Source organism: Equus przewalskii, chromosome 19, assembly GCF_037783145.1.
Source record: "Equus przewalskii isolate Varuska chromosome 19, EquPr2, whole genome shotgun sequence".
In the NCBI taxonomy this organism is placed as follows: domain Eukaryota; kingdom Metazoa; phylum Chordata; class Mammalia; order Perissodactyla; family Equidae; genus Equus; species Equus przewalskii.
Window position 1 is genome coordinate 57,703,321 of NC_091849.1, and position 16,033 is coordinate 57,719,353.

At 37.6% G+C, this 16,033-nt stretch overlaps 1 protein-coding gene across 1 annotated transcript in view; it reads right to left on the reverse strand.

The window, feature by feature from the left end:
- The window catches only part of LOC103546271 (protein eyes shut homolog), a 1,017,652-nt gene that overhangs the window by 693,237 nt on the left and 308,382 nt on the right, over window positions 1-16,033 (reverse strand). The window contains exons 12-13 of the mRNA XM_070583910.1: window positions 15,660-15,784; window positions 6,204-6,328 (exon numbers count right to left, since the gene is read on the reverse strand). Coding sequence (XP_070440011.1) covers window positions 6,204-6,328; window positions 15,660-15,784 — 250 coding nt within the window. The remainder of the gene's footprint in view (window positions 1-6,203; window positions 6,329-15,659; window positions 15,785-16,033) is intronic.

Genomic DNA, 16,033 nt, shown 5'->3' on the forward strand with positions numbered 1-16,033 from the left:
TAAACTACATTTTTTATCATAAATTATATTTATGTAATACAGAGAACTTCCTCTTTGCACTGTTAAAGTATATGTTTTCACTCAAATTTGCACCTTTCCTCCTTCTTCAAAACTATCACATTCCTTGGATTATAAAACACTAAGTTCCTGTGTTGTTCAGAATGCACATCCCTGTTGTTTATGGTGAAACTAGTCCTGAGAAGCAGATCGAGCCTTTTTTCTAACAGGCTGTCTCATATTTAGCGTTCTCATTAGCAGTACTGAGAGGTTTCAGCAATAGGCTTCCAAAATGAGGTGCAGAAGAACGCCTAGCGCTCAGAGACAGCTTCCTAACCCTTGGAGGAAGCCATTGTCTTTGTCCCTTGAGAAAGCTCTTCTGATGACTACTTTACTCAGGATTTGCCAATTGCCTTATTATTTTTAATATTAGTACCTCGGACAGTCTCCTAGTTAATGTCTTTATTTTCTTCAGCAGATGGTCTCCTGCATTTTGAACCCATCACTGACTTCCTTGTTACCCCACACACATTTGTCTGCTCCACTCAGCAGAAAACTCTCTTTGGATGAGAAATTGAAACTAATGAATTGTTACATTATTTTGAGGATCTAGGCTACTGCTCTGTGCACAATATATGCTGAAAATATGTTAAAGCAAAGTATCAAATTTTTCCTTAAAAGGAGCATTGTTGCTGTTTTTTTTGTGCATTCAAGTGTTCGCATGTGGACCTGCCCTCTTTGCCCTAATTTGAATGTACGGACACTGCATGTTCATGTATGTCTTTATATGATTTCCAAGTACTTTGCCATGGTGAGTGTCCAAAGGATGTGTTTTGACTGACCTAAAAATACCAGTAACTTGAGTCCAAATATAAATGTGTCACAAGCAATAAACATCTGTTTCTTCAAAAAAGAAATTATGAGTTTATCTAAGAATTGCACCTTTGCTTGTTTACGTTCTCTACAGAGACAATAAACTTTAACTATTTAATAGGATGAGTCATAGAATCTTGAATACAGTAAATACTTATAAATATATTTATTAACAATATTGATGACTTTATATCATGAGAAAATAAACACCAGAACCAAAAAGAAACATCAAATCAAATGGTCTATCTTGCTCTCCTGTGTCTTGCTTTTTAGCTCTATTCTGAAGATGACATTTAAAAGCCAGATATTGTAAACAGACTGGACTGCTGTAGAACTCAGAGCTTTTTTTCTTTTTCAGAAAATAGTTTTCCCTTTGTTTTCAACTGTGTTTAATACAAATACAGGTTTCACACTACATAAAGATCTGTGTTTTAATTTAAAGAATGCAATTATCAATTTTATTGACTGCTATCGTTTGCAAAACACAATAAGCATGACCCACTGACGGTCATCAGTTAATGCATGGATCAATCTTGTTTGGTAGAAACTCACTTAGTGAGGAAGAAATGAGCAGTGCCGATCAAATTAAGAAGAGGGAGATCATTTGTCTTGAATTTTCTAGCAAGTCTAGGACATACAATAAATTGTGTTCTGTCACTTAAATTCTACAGAGCGTTTGAATTTCAGAATAATGTAAGTACTTCAAGGCTTTGATTCACTTGCAATTGAACATGTTAAAAATTATAATCCACATTAATTATCAGCTTATCAGAGATTGTCACAGCCCTAAACATTAAGAAAAACTTGAAAGTCCAGGTCTTTAATATTATCTACCAAAAATTAATTTTCAGAAATAAAGAAAAAATAGGTTTCCATCCTCCTACCCAGCAGGGGCTGTTCATTTCTCGAGTTACTCTTCATTGTCAAACAAAGAATAATTGTAGTAATATTAATTTTCTCTAATCTCATAAACATGCAGCTGAGTTAACATTTTTATATGGCAATGTAATCAGTGGAAGTTTTTAAAATAGCTTAAATAGAAGGAATATAAAAAAGAGTGGGGCATCTTTCTGAAGATCTATTTAAAGAAGAAAGATGTTGGAGGGAAGTTTAAGTTAATATGAAGAAATTTAAGGGAAAGAGAATTGCTACAAATTATTTTGGCAAAAGGCTTAATGGCTTGTACTAAGTATTTTTGTTTCAAGTTATATTCAGAAATCACATGCTTGCATATTCCCAATAATTGGGTATATTTTCATGTCCTTTAACACAGATTGCATGTGATATTTGTAACAGCTGGTATACTTGTGTGTGCAAGATAATTTATAAGTTTTTAAATTTTCTACATGCTAGTGGAGAATCTGATTGCCAGCTAAATTGTCATCCTTAAGGAATCCCATGAGGGCCTCTGGCAACTCTGGAAAATAGAACAATCATTCGAGGTAAGACATCTGAGAAGCCTAATTAGAATAAGAACATCAGTTTTTTAAAAATACATTGAATTTCCCGAATGAAGGAAAACTCATCTATTTTCCTTATGAAATACATTCATTGGTCCTTTCATTCTTAAAACAATCACAAGACTTCTGCTTTCTAGTCCAGCACGTAAGAAGCTTAGAAGTCATCGCTCCCTTCTTCATAAACATAAAAAGCTGAACAAACTGAAAATCAACCACGCCTGTTAGATCTGTCAAAGAATTGAGATCACAGGGCAGACTGCTCCCCTACAAACTGGAGAGACAGTCAGGCAAACAGAGAATCACAGTTCACCAGAGCAGAAACTCCAGAGCAGAGGCTGCAGCTGGAGCCAGTACCAGGACAGGAAAACAAACTCATTGACAAAATTCTGGAGGCCCCGTGTGGACAAGCTGGAGAGTTAAAAACTGCGGGGGTGCCCAGTCTTAGGGGATCCCCCATACTTTTACAAGTTTTCCCTCCAGGAATTCTACCAGGTTCTCACAGTGAAAATAGGAGAAAAATCCCCTTGTGCTTCCAACAGGGAGTGGGGGAATAGCCTTTTTAAAATACTCCCAGAGCATTCTGCTCTTCCTAACAAAGCCTGACCTCAAAGGAAACTATTTTACCAGAGCCTAATCAATATGGGGGAAGGGAAATACCCAACTCCAGCCCACTGAAGTTCCCTTATGCACCCAAGACGGAGGCGCTGAGAAGTACAAGTGAGGGTCACAGCGGAGGTGAGGCACAGGCTGGCTCACAGACTGAGGCTGATCATGGGACTATTGAGAGCTTCCCTCCCTCCACACCTTACCCACATCAGTAGGGCTTCTTTATAATAATGGGACTACAACTGAAAGAATGCACATCTCAGATCTATTTGAGAAGTCTCTAAGGAAACCCTCTGACACCTATAACTACACCAAATAGCAAACATGGCTTTCCTCCACTCCAGATACAAATAAAGTTTCATACTCATGGACTATTTATCTCAGTTACTTTTATCTAGCACATCCAGTCTGGCTACAAATGTACAATTACAAGCCATAATGAAAGACATAAAAAAGCAGTTTGAAGAGATAGAGACAGCACCAAATCAGACGCAGATATATCAGAGATTTTGCAACTATCATCAAGCAATTTAAAACAACTATACTTAATATGCTAAGGACTCCAATAAAACAACCCCAACAATAAAGACCCAAATAAAACCAAATGTATTGTATTCTGTGCTTTTAGGAATTCTACAAGCATCCCTGCTCTCGGGAGCTCACAATTTATCAGAGCGGCAGAGAAATAAGCAAATATTGCAATAGAATGTGATAACTGATGCAATGCTTAGTCTCCTCTCTTGTGCTGCAAGCATGCCATGACTCAGGTCCTCTGTTAGTCGTCACCTCTTCCCTACCCCACTGTGTCATCCTCACCACCAAGACTCTGCATGCACACGTAATCCTTAATCCTAATGCAAATCCATTTATCAGCCTTCTAATCCTTCTCACTGCTTTGTTTCTGCAGCCTCTCTCAAATTCTGTATCTTTCTGTGAGTGACATTCTTTTTTAAGATACCAAAGAAGTTTGACATTTCTTCAGGATAATGATTCCTATGATTTTATATCCCATTTACTCTCAGGATTAGTTGGGGGAGGGAAACAAGAAATCTAAAAAGCAATTTTTCAAAGATCTTATGCATTTGCCATACCTATTTTCAAAGTAGTTTAGTCATTCTATTCTTTTATTTCACTATTTATGACTTTAACTTGATATGACCATTTCTGTCATTGGGAGACTTCGAATTTTTTTTTAATTTTCTTGTATTTCAGCAAAATATTTTGCTTTTTATCCTAATTAATAATTTACATGCTATTTTCAAGAGTATGTCTTTAGGTACATCTAATTTTAAATGTCTATATATTGCTATAACATTGATATGCATAACATTTAAATGTTAAATTCTTTTTCAATAAACCAAATTTTCCCATCTTTATCTACTGTTTTTAAAGCATATCTAATGCACCAACAAAAGTAGAATCCCCCTTACCTCTTTGTAGCTTTTTATCCAGATGCTATCTCTTATGATAGTTTTTAAGTTTTATTTTAGCTTTTAACTACTTGAAAGAGTGGCCATGAGGGTATTCATTTCAAAATAATTTATTAAATGCCTTACTAAAATATAGACATATAGTTATGTGTTGCTTAATGACAGGGATACATTCTGAGAAATGAGTCATTAGGCGATTGTGTTGTTGTATGGACATCACAGAGCATACTTACAAAAACCCACGTGGGATAGCCTACTATACACCTAAGGTCTATGGTCCTAATCTTATGGGACCCTCGTCATACGGGTGGTCTGTCTTCAACCGAAATGTCATTATGTGGGCATGACTGCATTTACATCTGTAACATTTCCCTCTATTGAGTAGACTTGTGGTTTTACAAAACTATATATTTTTCAAGATTTTTACATTTTCAACATATACTAATGTATTTTTCCTTCAGATTTGATTTTTTTTATTGAAAGACAAGGCACAAGTGTTGATACATATCTCCAATGTAAAAGGCAATATCCCAGGGGATTAACTAGTTAAAGGACTTTTAAGGATATTTATCAGTAAATATTTTGGATAAATAAAAACATATCTATGAAATGAGCATTTATCTTCTAGTTATTTAGATTTCATATATCAGGATGCACTGGCAGGTGAATATAGTTAAATCAAGGATATATTTCAGTCTTTCTCTTTCTATTGACTTTTAGACGAAGCCGTTATTGGTATAATCTGAGGGGTCATAAAATTCACTTCCTGGCACCAAATACCCACAGGCAGGTGTCAGAGTGCTTGAAATTCTTCCTCAAAGATCATTCTTCAGCAAACTGAGATTGGAGGACTCTAAGAGAAAGGAAGGTGAGAGCTGGGTTTTAGTTTATTCATACACCTCTCAGAAGTGGGCCTTGGGAATACCATTCAAAAGGGAAGAGAATCTGACTTAAGCCCAGGCTTTCTCAAATTCTTTTGTCTTGATGACAGGTATTGACCATTTTTTTGTTCAATTCCTTAACCACCTCCAGAGACTCCTGCTTCTGACCTTTCCTTTCTGATCTTCCAGCTCTGAGCAGACTCCAGCTCCATTCATACTTGTGCATCTTCTTAGGCGCCTTCCCCTGAAATCTGACTCCTTAATCTTGCACTGGGTCACCTGATTGCATGCCCTCTCTAATCAGTTAGCCTTAATCTCGGTTAAGACTGTTCTACCTATTAACAATATTTATAAATGTACATTTAAAATTCCTGACAGCAGTCTTGCCAATTGCTGTTCACTTACTATATTCATGTGCTTTGGTCAGCTTTAATAAAGGATTGTGGTCAAAAGCTATCTTTTAATAAAAACATTTCTACCAAGAGAAGTTTATTCTGGTGTTAATGGAGTTCAGACCAGTCCACATTTGCCAAGCAAGCGCATGCAGCCTCCTTGGACATACATACTCTGAGCCCACCCCTGGAAGTAGTGCTATGTCCTTGGACAAAACAGACGTCCTGCCAAAACCCTGACAATACTAATTAATTCTTCTACTGGCGTGCTCCTTCCAAACGCATTAAAACATTAAAGGACAGTGCATCAAGTCACTTGTACCTTAGTGTGGATCAATTTATCAGAATGCTCTTCTCCTGAAAGGAAGGTCTGAGGGCCCGTGTGATGGATGGACAAGAAGGGAAAAGGGAATGGCAAAGTGTAGTATGTGCGGGCAGAGGAGGAGGCAAGCACTAAGATTAACTTCTCCAACCCTATTTTTCATCACACATTATTCTATAATTTACTATATTTTAAGGACAATGGAAAAACGTATCACAACAAAAACCACCAATAATATTTACCACAAATCCAGGTATGCATAAACACGTCGAGCCAAAGCTGGGTTCATTTCCCACGCATATTCCATGAGCACATGAGCTGGGAATGCACGCATCGAGTTCCTTCTCACAGTGATCTCCTGACCATCCTATTAAACACAATCACAAATCAGATATTTGAATGTTTAATAATAATGATGATAATTGTATTTATATATCTATATATGGTCATGTGCTGCATAACGACATTTCAGTCAAGGATGGACCATATATACAATGGTGGTCCCATAAGATTAGTACCATCGAGCCTAGGTGTGTAGTAGTCTACAATCTAGGTTTGTCTAAGTACACTCTATGATGTTCACACAATGATGAAATCACCTGACAAGGCATTTCTCAGAACATATTCTTGTCATTAAGCTATGCATGACTGTATATGTAACAAATAATACTATTTGTTATAATTGTGCTAGGTGTTGTATATAAATTATCTCAGTTTATCTTCAGAATCATTCCACCATGTCGGTGTCGCAATCCAATGTACACATCAGGATAGATGCGGAGAGGGCTGATGGCCACTCTGAGTTTATTATAACCAGCGTTTTAATATATACATAGCTTACATCTGTTAAACATACACAGGTGTTCTGCATGAAGTAATTAGCGAATGCCAAGAATTCTTAGTGATTTCTCAAGGAGCCCTCCCTTGGCCTCTGTTTTGATATTATCATGTTGTTGCTGTGCTCCTATATTTTTATCTCAGAGCAGGCAAAGTCTCTTAGGCAACAGTCCCTCTTGCTCCCGATATCGATATCGTTTCTCCATCTGTGCCCCCGGGCGGCCGCCGCCTGGCTTAGGTTGCCCCCCCAGGGGGTCTTACCCGTCATTGGCTAACCGGCCTTCTCACCTCCGGGTCACAGTTTGTTGGCAAGCTTTTTCCAGTGATTATTAACCCTTCCTATGTCAGGGGCGGCTACACACCAGGTACCTGTTATTACTACCTCTATTTAGCAGCTGAGAAAATTAAATTTGGAGAAGATAAATAATTTGCCTTAAAATCACAGTTATATAGAAATGGAAGCAAGTGTATGGAAAATAAAGTTTTGGCTTGTACTTATGGTGCCAGTCTACATTACACATCCACTTCTTTTGTCTTGGAATGCTGAGAAGGCAATGGAATAAACACATCTCATAACTCCATTTAATATGAATCTAAAGTCAAAGGAAAGCACTATATATTACAGATTTCTAGATACACAATGTTTTCTTGTAATTCTTGTATTATTTTACAATTAGTGTTTCTTAAGCTGTGATTCTATAGAATCTAAACATTATGTCTATGTTCAGCTGACCACTGGCTATGAGAATTCTCCTTAGACGTGCCGATCTAACCTTGCAGACCACAACACTGAGTGTGTGTCTTTTGTTTGGCTTTTGCCAGCATTTCATCATCAACTTAGCAACCAACATTGCTAAGCTATGCACAAGATAATACCTCAGCTATCATTTACCAGGCACATAATAGGAACATTTTTTAAACCACTGATTCTTTCCTATGCCACAACCATTTAAATGAATCTTAATGTGTTTAAGAACATGTTAGCCTAAATCTACCATTTTACATAAGGACAATAGGTCTTTAGAGGCAGCTACTGACTACCTATGCAAACTATAATTGCAAAGTTTTAAACTTTCTTTATACTGCTATGTATTATCCAACAGCATTTAATCTGAACTCCAGCTATTGGGAAATGCAGTCTTATTTTTGATCCTGCTTAGCAATATATTCTTACTAGTCTTCCCCAAGAAATTATAAGAGAACAATTAACTAAATATTCTGGGGTGCTTAGAAATGATTTAATGCAATAATGCAATTTAAGAAGAAAAACATGGCATGAGTTTACAAGACTTGGCAGAATTCAGATCAAACTTAGAAGTAGCTGCCAAAGACTAAATTTACCAGATCCTTGTCCAAGACTCTTTCTACTTTGTAATGCTCTTTCATATGCTAGCTGATTCTGTAGGCATCTGTACTATGAGGCTATAAAAGGTGATACAGAAAAAACATTTCTGCAGAGCTTATAAAAAGCCTCTACAATCAGTCATTCACATGATTAAATCTCACAAACATTCTTGAGCATAAAAGTATATTCCATAAAAATACTTACATTCCTATAACTGTTCTTATAAAATTCAAATACATACAAACCTAATAACATTGCTTAGAGAGACATACATATATAATAAAACTCTAAGGAACACTAAGGGGAGGTTGAATATAAAATTCAGAATAGTTACTGCAGGCTGGGGGAATGTTAATGTGCTCAGGGAGGGATACAGAGGAGGCTAGAATTATTGCTAATATTTTATGCCTTGAATCAAATGGTAGGTACACAAATGTTTATTATATTATTTTATGTATAACTATACATTGATTGCATATTCTTTTGATTGAATAAAACAATTCACAATATATTTAGAACAATTAAAAATAATGTAGCTTCCTTCTTGCTTCTAAAACTATGAAGGGAATTACAAAATTTTAAACCATAAGATGGAAACTGACAGAGAAAAAAATTCACCAGATCTGTTGAAAAGACAAGGAAAATGTGATTCAAGAATGCAGTCATGCATTGCTTAACAACGGGGATACATTCTGAGAAATGCCTCATTAGGCGATTTAGTCATTGTGCCAACATCATAGAGTGCACTTAAGCAAATGTACATCGTTAGCCTACAACACATCTAGGCTTTATGTTACTAATCTTAGGGGTCCACTGTTATATACAGTTTGTCATTGACTGAAAGGTTCTTATGCGGCACAAGACTATATTGCGATAGGAGAGAGTGATTATTGAAATAGGATAGAGAGATTGAACTCCACTACACCAAACCAAAAGTAGCAGGAGGATTTTCAAATGCTGGGCTGAGTTAATGGAAAAGTACCAGAGGACAGTGGGCTGGGGGAGGTTGGTCAATGTGCTTAGGTCATCTATGTTGGTTAATTGTCACTTATTGCCATTAGGCTCCTAAGGTCCCACAGAGACAGGGAGAGACAGGTACTATCTCTTTCTGTGGTTGTATTTCAAATGGATGACTCCACTGTCCTTGAGAAAGACATTTCTGGGTTGTAAAATTTGCGAGAGGTTACAAGAAGGTTTACATCTCAAAGGGGCAGAGAAAGAATTTGCAATTACAAGTTTTCTAAAGAAAGGGAGGTCAGAGGCCTGGAGTCAAGATGAAGCTTGTCTAAAGTTTAGTTAAGCCAAGAGGAATGTTAGGGCTGTCTTGCTCAAAAACAACAAAGTAGGATAGAAAATAAATTAGTCAGGGTTCAGCACAGGAAACAGAAACCACTCTAGGTATTTAAACAAAAAAAGAGTCTTAATAAGAAGGAATAAGATGCTCACAAAATTATCAGAAGGAAAGGCTTTAGGGGTAACCCCAAGAACCACAGATACGACTCTCCGGGAGATGCCACGTCAGCCATAATCAGGAAAATGAGAAACATAAAAGGCACCATTAGAATTACTGAGTTCAAGAACCCATGGCACTATCTGAGGGAAGCTGCCATCACACCTCTCCAGCTGCCTCTCCCTCCCCTGAAGCTGGTGACTAAACACCAAGCTGCAGAGGCTGACTGCCCTTCCCACCAGCACTGCTTTTTAATCCACATGAAGTCAGCGACTCAGTGACAAAATCTGCTGCCAAAAATGCCCTGTGTCATGGCCTTCATCGCCAGACGAAACTGCTGAGATATCCAGAAATGATCTCCATCCTCTCCTTCAGATTTCAGGCATGTCCATTATCGTTGGAATGCCATTTATATTCACAACCTCAGCTCCAAGGAAGTCTAGATACTGTACTTTTTAATTTTCTTGCCTTTTCAGTACAGAAACCACAATAAACAGGAAAGGATGCTGAGTGCCAGTCATGCCCGTCAATCAATAAGCAAAATAAATGTCCCTGTGCTGGTGTGGGCAAGGTGATGGCAAGAAATGGGAACAGAATAAAACAGGCAGATGAAAATCCAGCAGGTGAAATTTTAAAAAAGGTTCAGAAGCAGAGACGCAGAAAACATCCTCTGAGTCTCATGAAGGTTTGATGTCCATGTAATAAGGTAACCAGATATTTAGAGAACGCTCTTTGCTGATTAAAATCAATGAACAAAAGTTTTCATTAGCAATCCAGAAAAAGTGATCAAATCATGATGATGTTAACTTCATAGTACTAATCTGATATCTAACAAGTAATAGAAAATAAATAAATGCTTACAGAATAAATGGTGTCAAATAATGCAGGTGTAAAATAAAAAAGACTTTAGATGTCAAATTGTAATAAAAATAAGAACAAAAACTAATTTTTAAGTTGATGAATAAAGCAAATCTTTAAATACATCAACATACACAAATAGAAACACAGACCAGTTTTAATAGCGCTGTCCTCTGCTGCAATATAGCAGTTATAATAGTTTGAGTTTATTAATGAAAATAAAAGCCACGATTTCAAAGATTTACAGATTTCGTTTTCATTTCATTTTCCCTCTCAGCGCCAAGTGAATTGTACTGAATCTGGAGAAAATAAAACAAAATTAAACCTTAACCTAAAATAACTGTCTTACTAGTTAACATATTATCTAGTAATTGGATATTATAAATTAAAATTGTTTTCTTAGGCTAGTTCTAGAAGATATAGAAGAATTGATTTTTATGTCTAAATCTTCATGAAAATACAATAGTATACACTCTTTTTATTTCATATTAAAAAATATTTCACTTTTTATGGTTCCTGATTAAAAAGAAAGATCATTCCGTATCTCTTCTATTCTAAATCCAAAAGTCCTGTCCTTGACTTAATCATGGTGAGCACTGTGGCTGATATTATCTGTGTTTGTTTGTCTCTTTCTTTGCCCCAAGGACAATGCAGTATTTCTGCTTCGAAATGAATAACGGTATTTTAGGAGCAAAATGTGCATCTGCAGTCTATGTCATCACCTATAGAAACGCTACTGTACCCCTCGTGAGTATGAAAAGAGTCTGAGCGCAGCCACTGCCCCAGGGGTAGAGAACGACTCTGGGCGAAGCATTCACATTTGCAGTACACAGATTGTTCCCTTCACTGTCAATTTGCTCACAATGGGATAACTGCGGTTTCACTTACTGAGTGTTAAGCATCTTTATATGACACTATAAATGGGACTATTTGGGCTAAAACAAAGATAAGTGTTTTATTTTGTAAAACAATCTGAATGCTTGTATTGATACTTCCGTGGAAACAAGCTTCCCAGCTGTTGAATTCACGCCCTGGGTGGAGGGTGAGCTCTGTGATCGGGACTCTCCTGAATGCTGTCCAGGCTGTGCCTGCCCAAAGACCTCATGCAGAGAGGATGGGTGAGACCGGGAATCCACGTGTGCCCCACTTGTCATGCATTACACCTTGTTAGCTTAGAGTACAGCGTGTAACTCTCTAATTTGACTGTTTTTGGAGGGTAGGGGGAGGTTTTATGCTAACTATGGCCCTTTCTGTGATTACACAACATTGGCCAGCATCATAAATAGATGGTACTTTTTCAATACTCGCTGAACCCTCCATGAGGACCCTTTAGGATACAACCTCTCTGAGAGGATTCGGTGGCACAAAACTGTATAACATTTAGAGCATCTTCTAGTCTATTTATATTCAGTTTAAATTTCAGTTGTGTTTGCAGCTATACTGGGTAAGGATCCACCATTTAATTTTTCAAACTATGTTCCCTTCAGAATGTTGCAGGAGTCGTGCAGCTCTGTTTGGACTGAAAAAAAGAAAGAAGGGAGAAAAAAGATAAAATTACAAACCTTGAGGCACAGCCTAGGAACCACCAAAGGTTATGACCATGGAGAAAGAGAGAATTGTTGTTACATGAAGACAAGAGAATTGTCTTGTCTTCTGATAATTGGCAGCATGAGGTGAATTAAGGAAGATTTCCACAACTGAAGGAAATAGAAAATGGCAGTAATTTATGATGTTTAACTAATTAAACACAGAAGTAAATACCTAGTAAAGGTGGGGTTTCACCTGGAACTGTGTAAGGTAAGGATAAAGCCATGATTTAGACCAGCACTTAAAGAAAGAATTGTCAACATTATTTAAGGCTGATTTCCTCCATGGTTGACAGAGAGGAGTGGACCCGTATGAACCAAATAAATTGGACTTTATGTCCTTCTTTACCATTTGGGAGAAGGCAAACTGCTTTGAGCTACTCAGAAAAGTGGTAAACTTTCAGTTTTTGCTTATGGAAGTTTTTTAGGAGCTAGACAGACCTGGGTGGTCACCCTTCTTGAAGAAATCTCTCAGTGGTTAGAATTGCGAAAATCTAGACTAAGCTGCAACACACTGAAGGGACTTATTGGCAAAGGTCCTGTTTTTCTTTGTAATGGTCAGTAATTTAACTTTTTAAAATTCTAGTAGGAACATTTAACATGAAATCTACACTTTTAGCAAATTTTGAAGTGTGCAATACAGTACCTTAACTATAAGCACAGTGTCGTACGGCACATCTCTGGACCTTATTCCTCTAGCATAACTGGGACTTCATGGGAAGTTGCTAGTCAGTAAGGCCCTTCTTTGGGGAACATATTGATGATGAACGTACAGCAGCAGTTCAGACCTTCTGGCTGCAAATCTCGGCTTTGCCACTAAGGTGCTGTGGGAGATTAACCCAGAGACTCGGACCATTTCCTCACTGCTGAAATGAGATAATAGTACCTTCTTCACCAGGTGATAGGAAAACTAAATGAGTCAATACATGTAAAACAGCATGGTGCCCACGCACTGGCGCTGTTATTGTTATTATAATTATAATTTCCTAAGCACACATATGCTGAAGTCTTCCCACATTTGGCCTTCAAAATCTAAAATTCAAAATACAAGAGAAAGCAGAGCTTGACAACTGGTAGATTTTCAAGGGCAAAAATGATAAATAAAAAAATCTGAATTATATCAAAATCAGTTTTTGTTGGGGGTGAGGAAAGGATTGACTACAAAGGGCAGCTTGAGCACATTTTGGGCTCTGCTGGCCACATGACTGGCTGTGGTGGTAGTTACACAACTTTGTGCATTTGTCAAAACTATAGAACTGTGCCAGAGAGTGAATTTCACTGAAAAAAACAGCAAACTACGCTGATAAAGAAAATGAGGAAGGGATGAAGGGTAACCCGCAAGAGCAAGATTATTCTTTAAATAACTGTGGGGAGGATGTGTCGTGATTAAGACCCACGGCTGGAGGGAGCCCTTGGGAGCAGGCACAGGGCCTCGAAGTGTATCACACAGCATTTTCCGGGAATTTGTTTGTTTGGTTTGTTGCTTGGTTGGTTTTTGCTCTTGTGACCAGGTTGTGAAGAACCCAAGTGTTAAATCGAAAGTATCAGCAAGGGGCCCACCTGGTGCTGCAGTGGTTAAGTTCGCACATTCTGCTTTGGCAGCCCAGGGTTCACTGGTTCAGATCCCGGGTGCCGACATGGCATGGCTTTGCAAGCCATGCTGTGGTAGGCATCCCACATATAAAGTAGAGGAAGATGGGCATGGATGTTAGCTCAGAGCCAGTCTTCCTCAGCAAAATGAGGAGGATTAGCAGCAGATGTTAGCTCAGGGCTAATCTTCCTCAAAATAAATAAATAATTTTTTAAAAAAATTAAAAATGTACCAGCAAGTTCTGAGTAACATTTAACAGCACAGCTGGGTACCGTTTTTGAGGACTTCTATTTTCCACCATGAATTTGACGAAGAGCATTTAGAATGGGGCTTCATCTGAATACACACCTGCTTCAAAGTGGCTTCATGCTTCCAAGTGAATCTAAAATAAGTGGGATCTTAACCTGGAGCATCAAAACTAACCTCGCAATGGTAAGATGTATGTTAACATAAAAATGAAACTAGGAATTATAAGACATATACTTATGGTAAAAGCTATTTATATGTGTGTTTTGTTTCTTAACTGTTTTAGTAGGATTATGTTAATCGCCTATGGTAGCTATCAAAGTGTTTTAAATGTTCAGACCTTGATCAAGATCCTTTTGCCTGGAAGAGGTAAAACTTTTGAAATGGGGCTCATTGCTTATATCAGAGAATTGAAATCTTTATTCTACTTCTTTTACGTGTAAGAGTTAGAGTTTTATGTATAAGTGGCTATTTCCAAATGCTGGTGTCAATGTCCCTAGCTGCTCTGTCTGACCAAATAAAACCACATGTCAGTACTGTGCCAAAACAGGGCAGAGTGCTGAGTGAAGGTTGAACTTGTGAACAGCTTGTCAGTGGTACTCAGTTGGTAGGTGTTCACTAATTGTACAATTTCACATAAATCATAAGAGCCCTAATCCCATATGGCTTTCTGGCTGCTGTTCCCAGGGACCCAATAACAAGAAGCCCAGAAGCCTGGGGTAGCCACAGGCTGTCTCTGGTCTTCTGTGGGGTTTTTAAATAGGGGGAATTCTTTTTCAGTGACAGAAAATATCCCCCACATATATTCCTTAGAGATAATTGCTGCTCAAGGAAATTTCGGCATTCAACACCCCTTTGGGTGGGTGCGACTGAACACTGAAGATGAGATGAGTGACTGCAGACACAGAAAGAAAGCAGCAAATCTGAAAAGTTAGAGAACTAGAGGAAAGAGAGGGGAAAACATGCCTGGACACAACTTATTTATATCAATAGAGAGTTAAAGAGAATATGGCCAAAGGCAGAAATGGCCCAAAAGATCAGTTATTAACGAGAAAGCATTCCTTGAACAAAATCAGTTTACTCAGCTTGTCCATATCTGTATTGACAATTATTGGAAGTAATAATAATACAATATTAATAAGAGCTAACATTTATAAAGGACTTGCTGTGTGCAAGGCATAATTGATACAGAAGAAGATCAGAATCTGAAGTTTACATAAATTTAGATAATATCTGTAGTGAGAGAGCATTCTCTAAACATTAGGATTTCCTGCTGATAGCCTAAATGATTGCTTTCTAGAGTCACAGAACTCCCATTTTATATGTTTTTTCTCTCTTTTTTTTTCTTTTTGGTGAGGAAGATTTGCCCTGAGCTAACATCCATTGCCAATCCTCCTCTTTTTTGGCTTGAGGGAGATTTGTCCTGAGCTAACATTCGTGCCAATCTTCCTCTACATTGTCTGTGGGATGCCTCCACAACATGGCTGATGAGTGGAGTAGGTCTACACCCAGGATCCGAACCCACCAACCCCAGGCCACCAAAGTGGAGCACATGGAACTTTAACCACTCAGCCATGGGGCTGGCTCCATTTTAGACTTTTTAAGTGTGGTCATTACTTGCAGAGCTTGATACAGTACTGGTGGAGTGCATTGTCAAGACTGTATTACACCCTCACCCAATATGCTCCTATATATAAATATACGTATTTTGTTATATGTATATAAATGTATACTATATATAATTACATATATACAATGTGCATAATTATTATTTTTAATAATTACCTCGCTGACATTTGCAAATATATCCATTGATGTGATCTTCACAGTTTGCGCCATTTAGACATGGTGACGAAGAACACTCATTTATATTAATTTCACAAAATTGACCAGAAAATCCAGGAAGACACCTAAGAAAGAAAAGTGAAATATACATATGTATACGCACATGAGTTTATATTGTAGAATTCATACTTGCCAAATCAAGAATAAAATTAAGCACAAGATGTAGTCGTTCATTATAGTTGATTTACGAGAAAGAATTTAGTTGATACTCACCAGTATTTTCAATGAAATTAAGGCCAAGTGATCTAAAAGCGACCACAACCACAAACAAAATAGGAAAACAAAAAGTCTCAGACATCACAGACATATATATA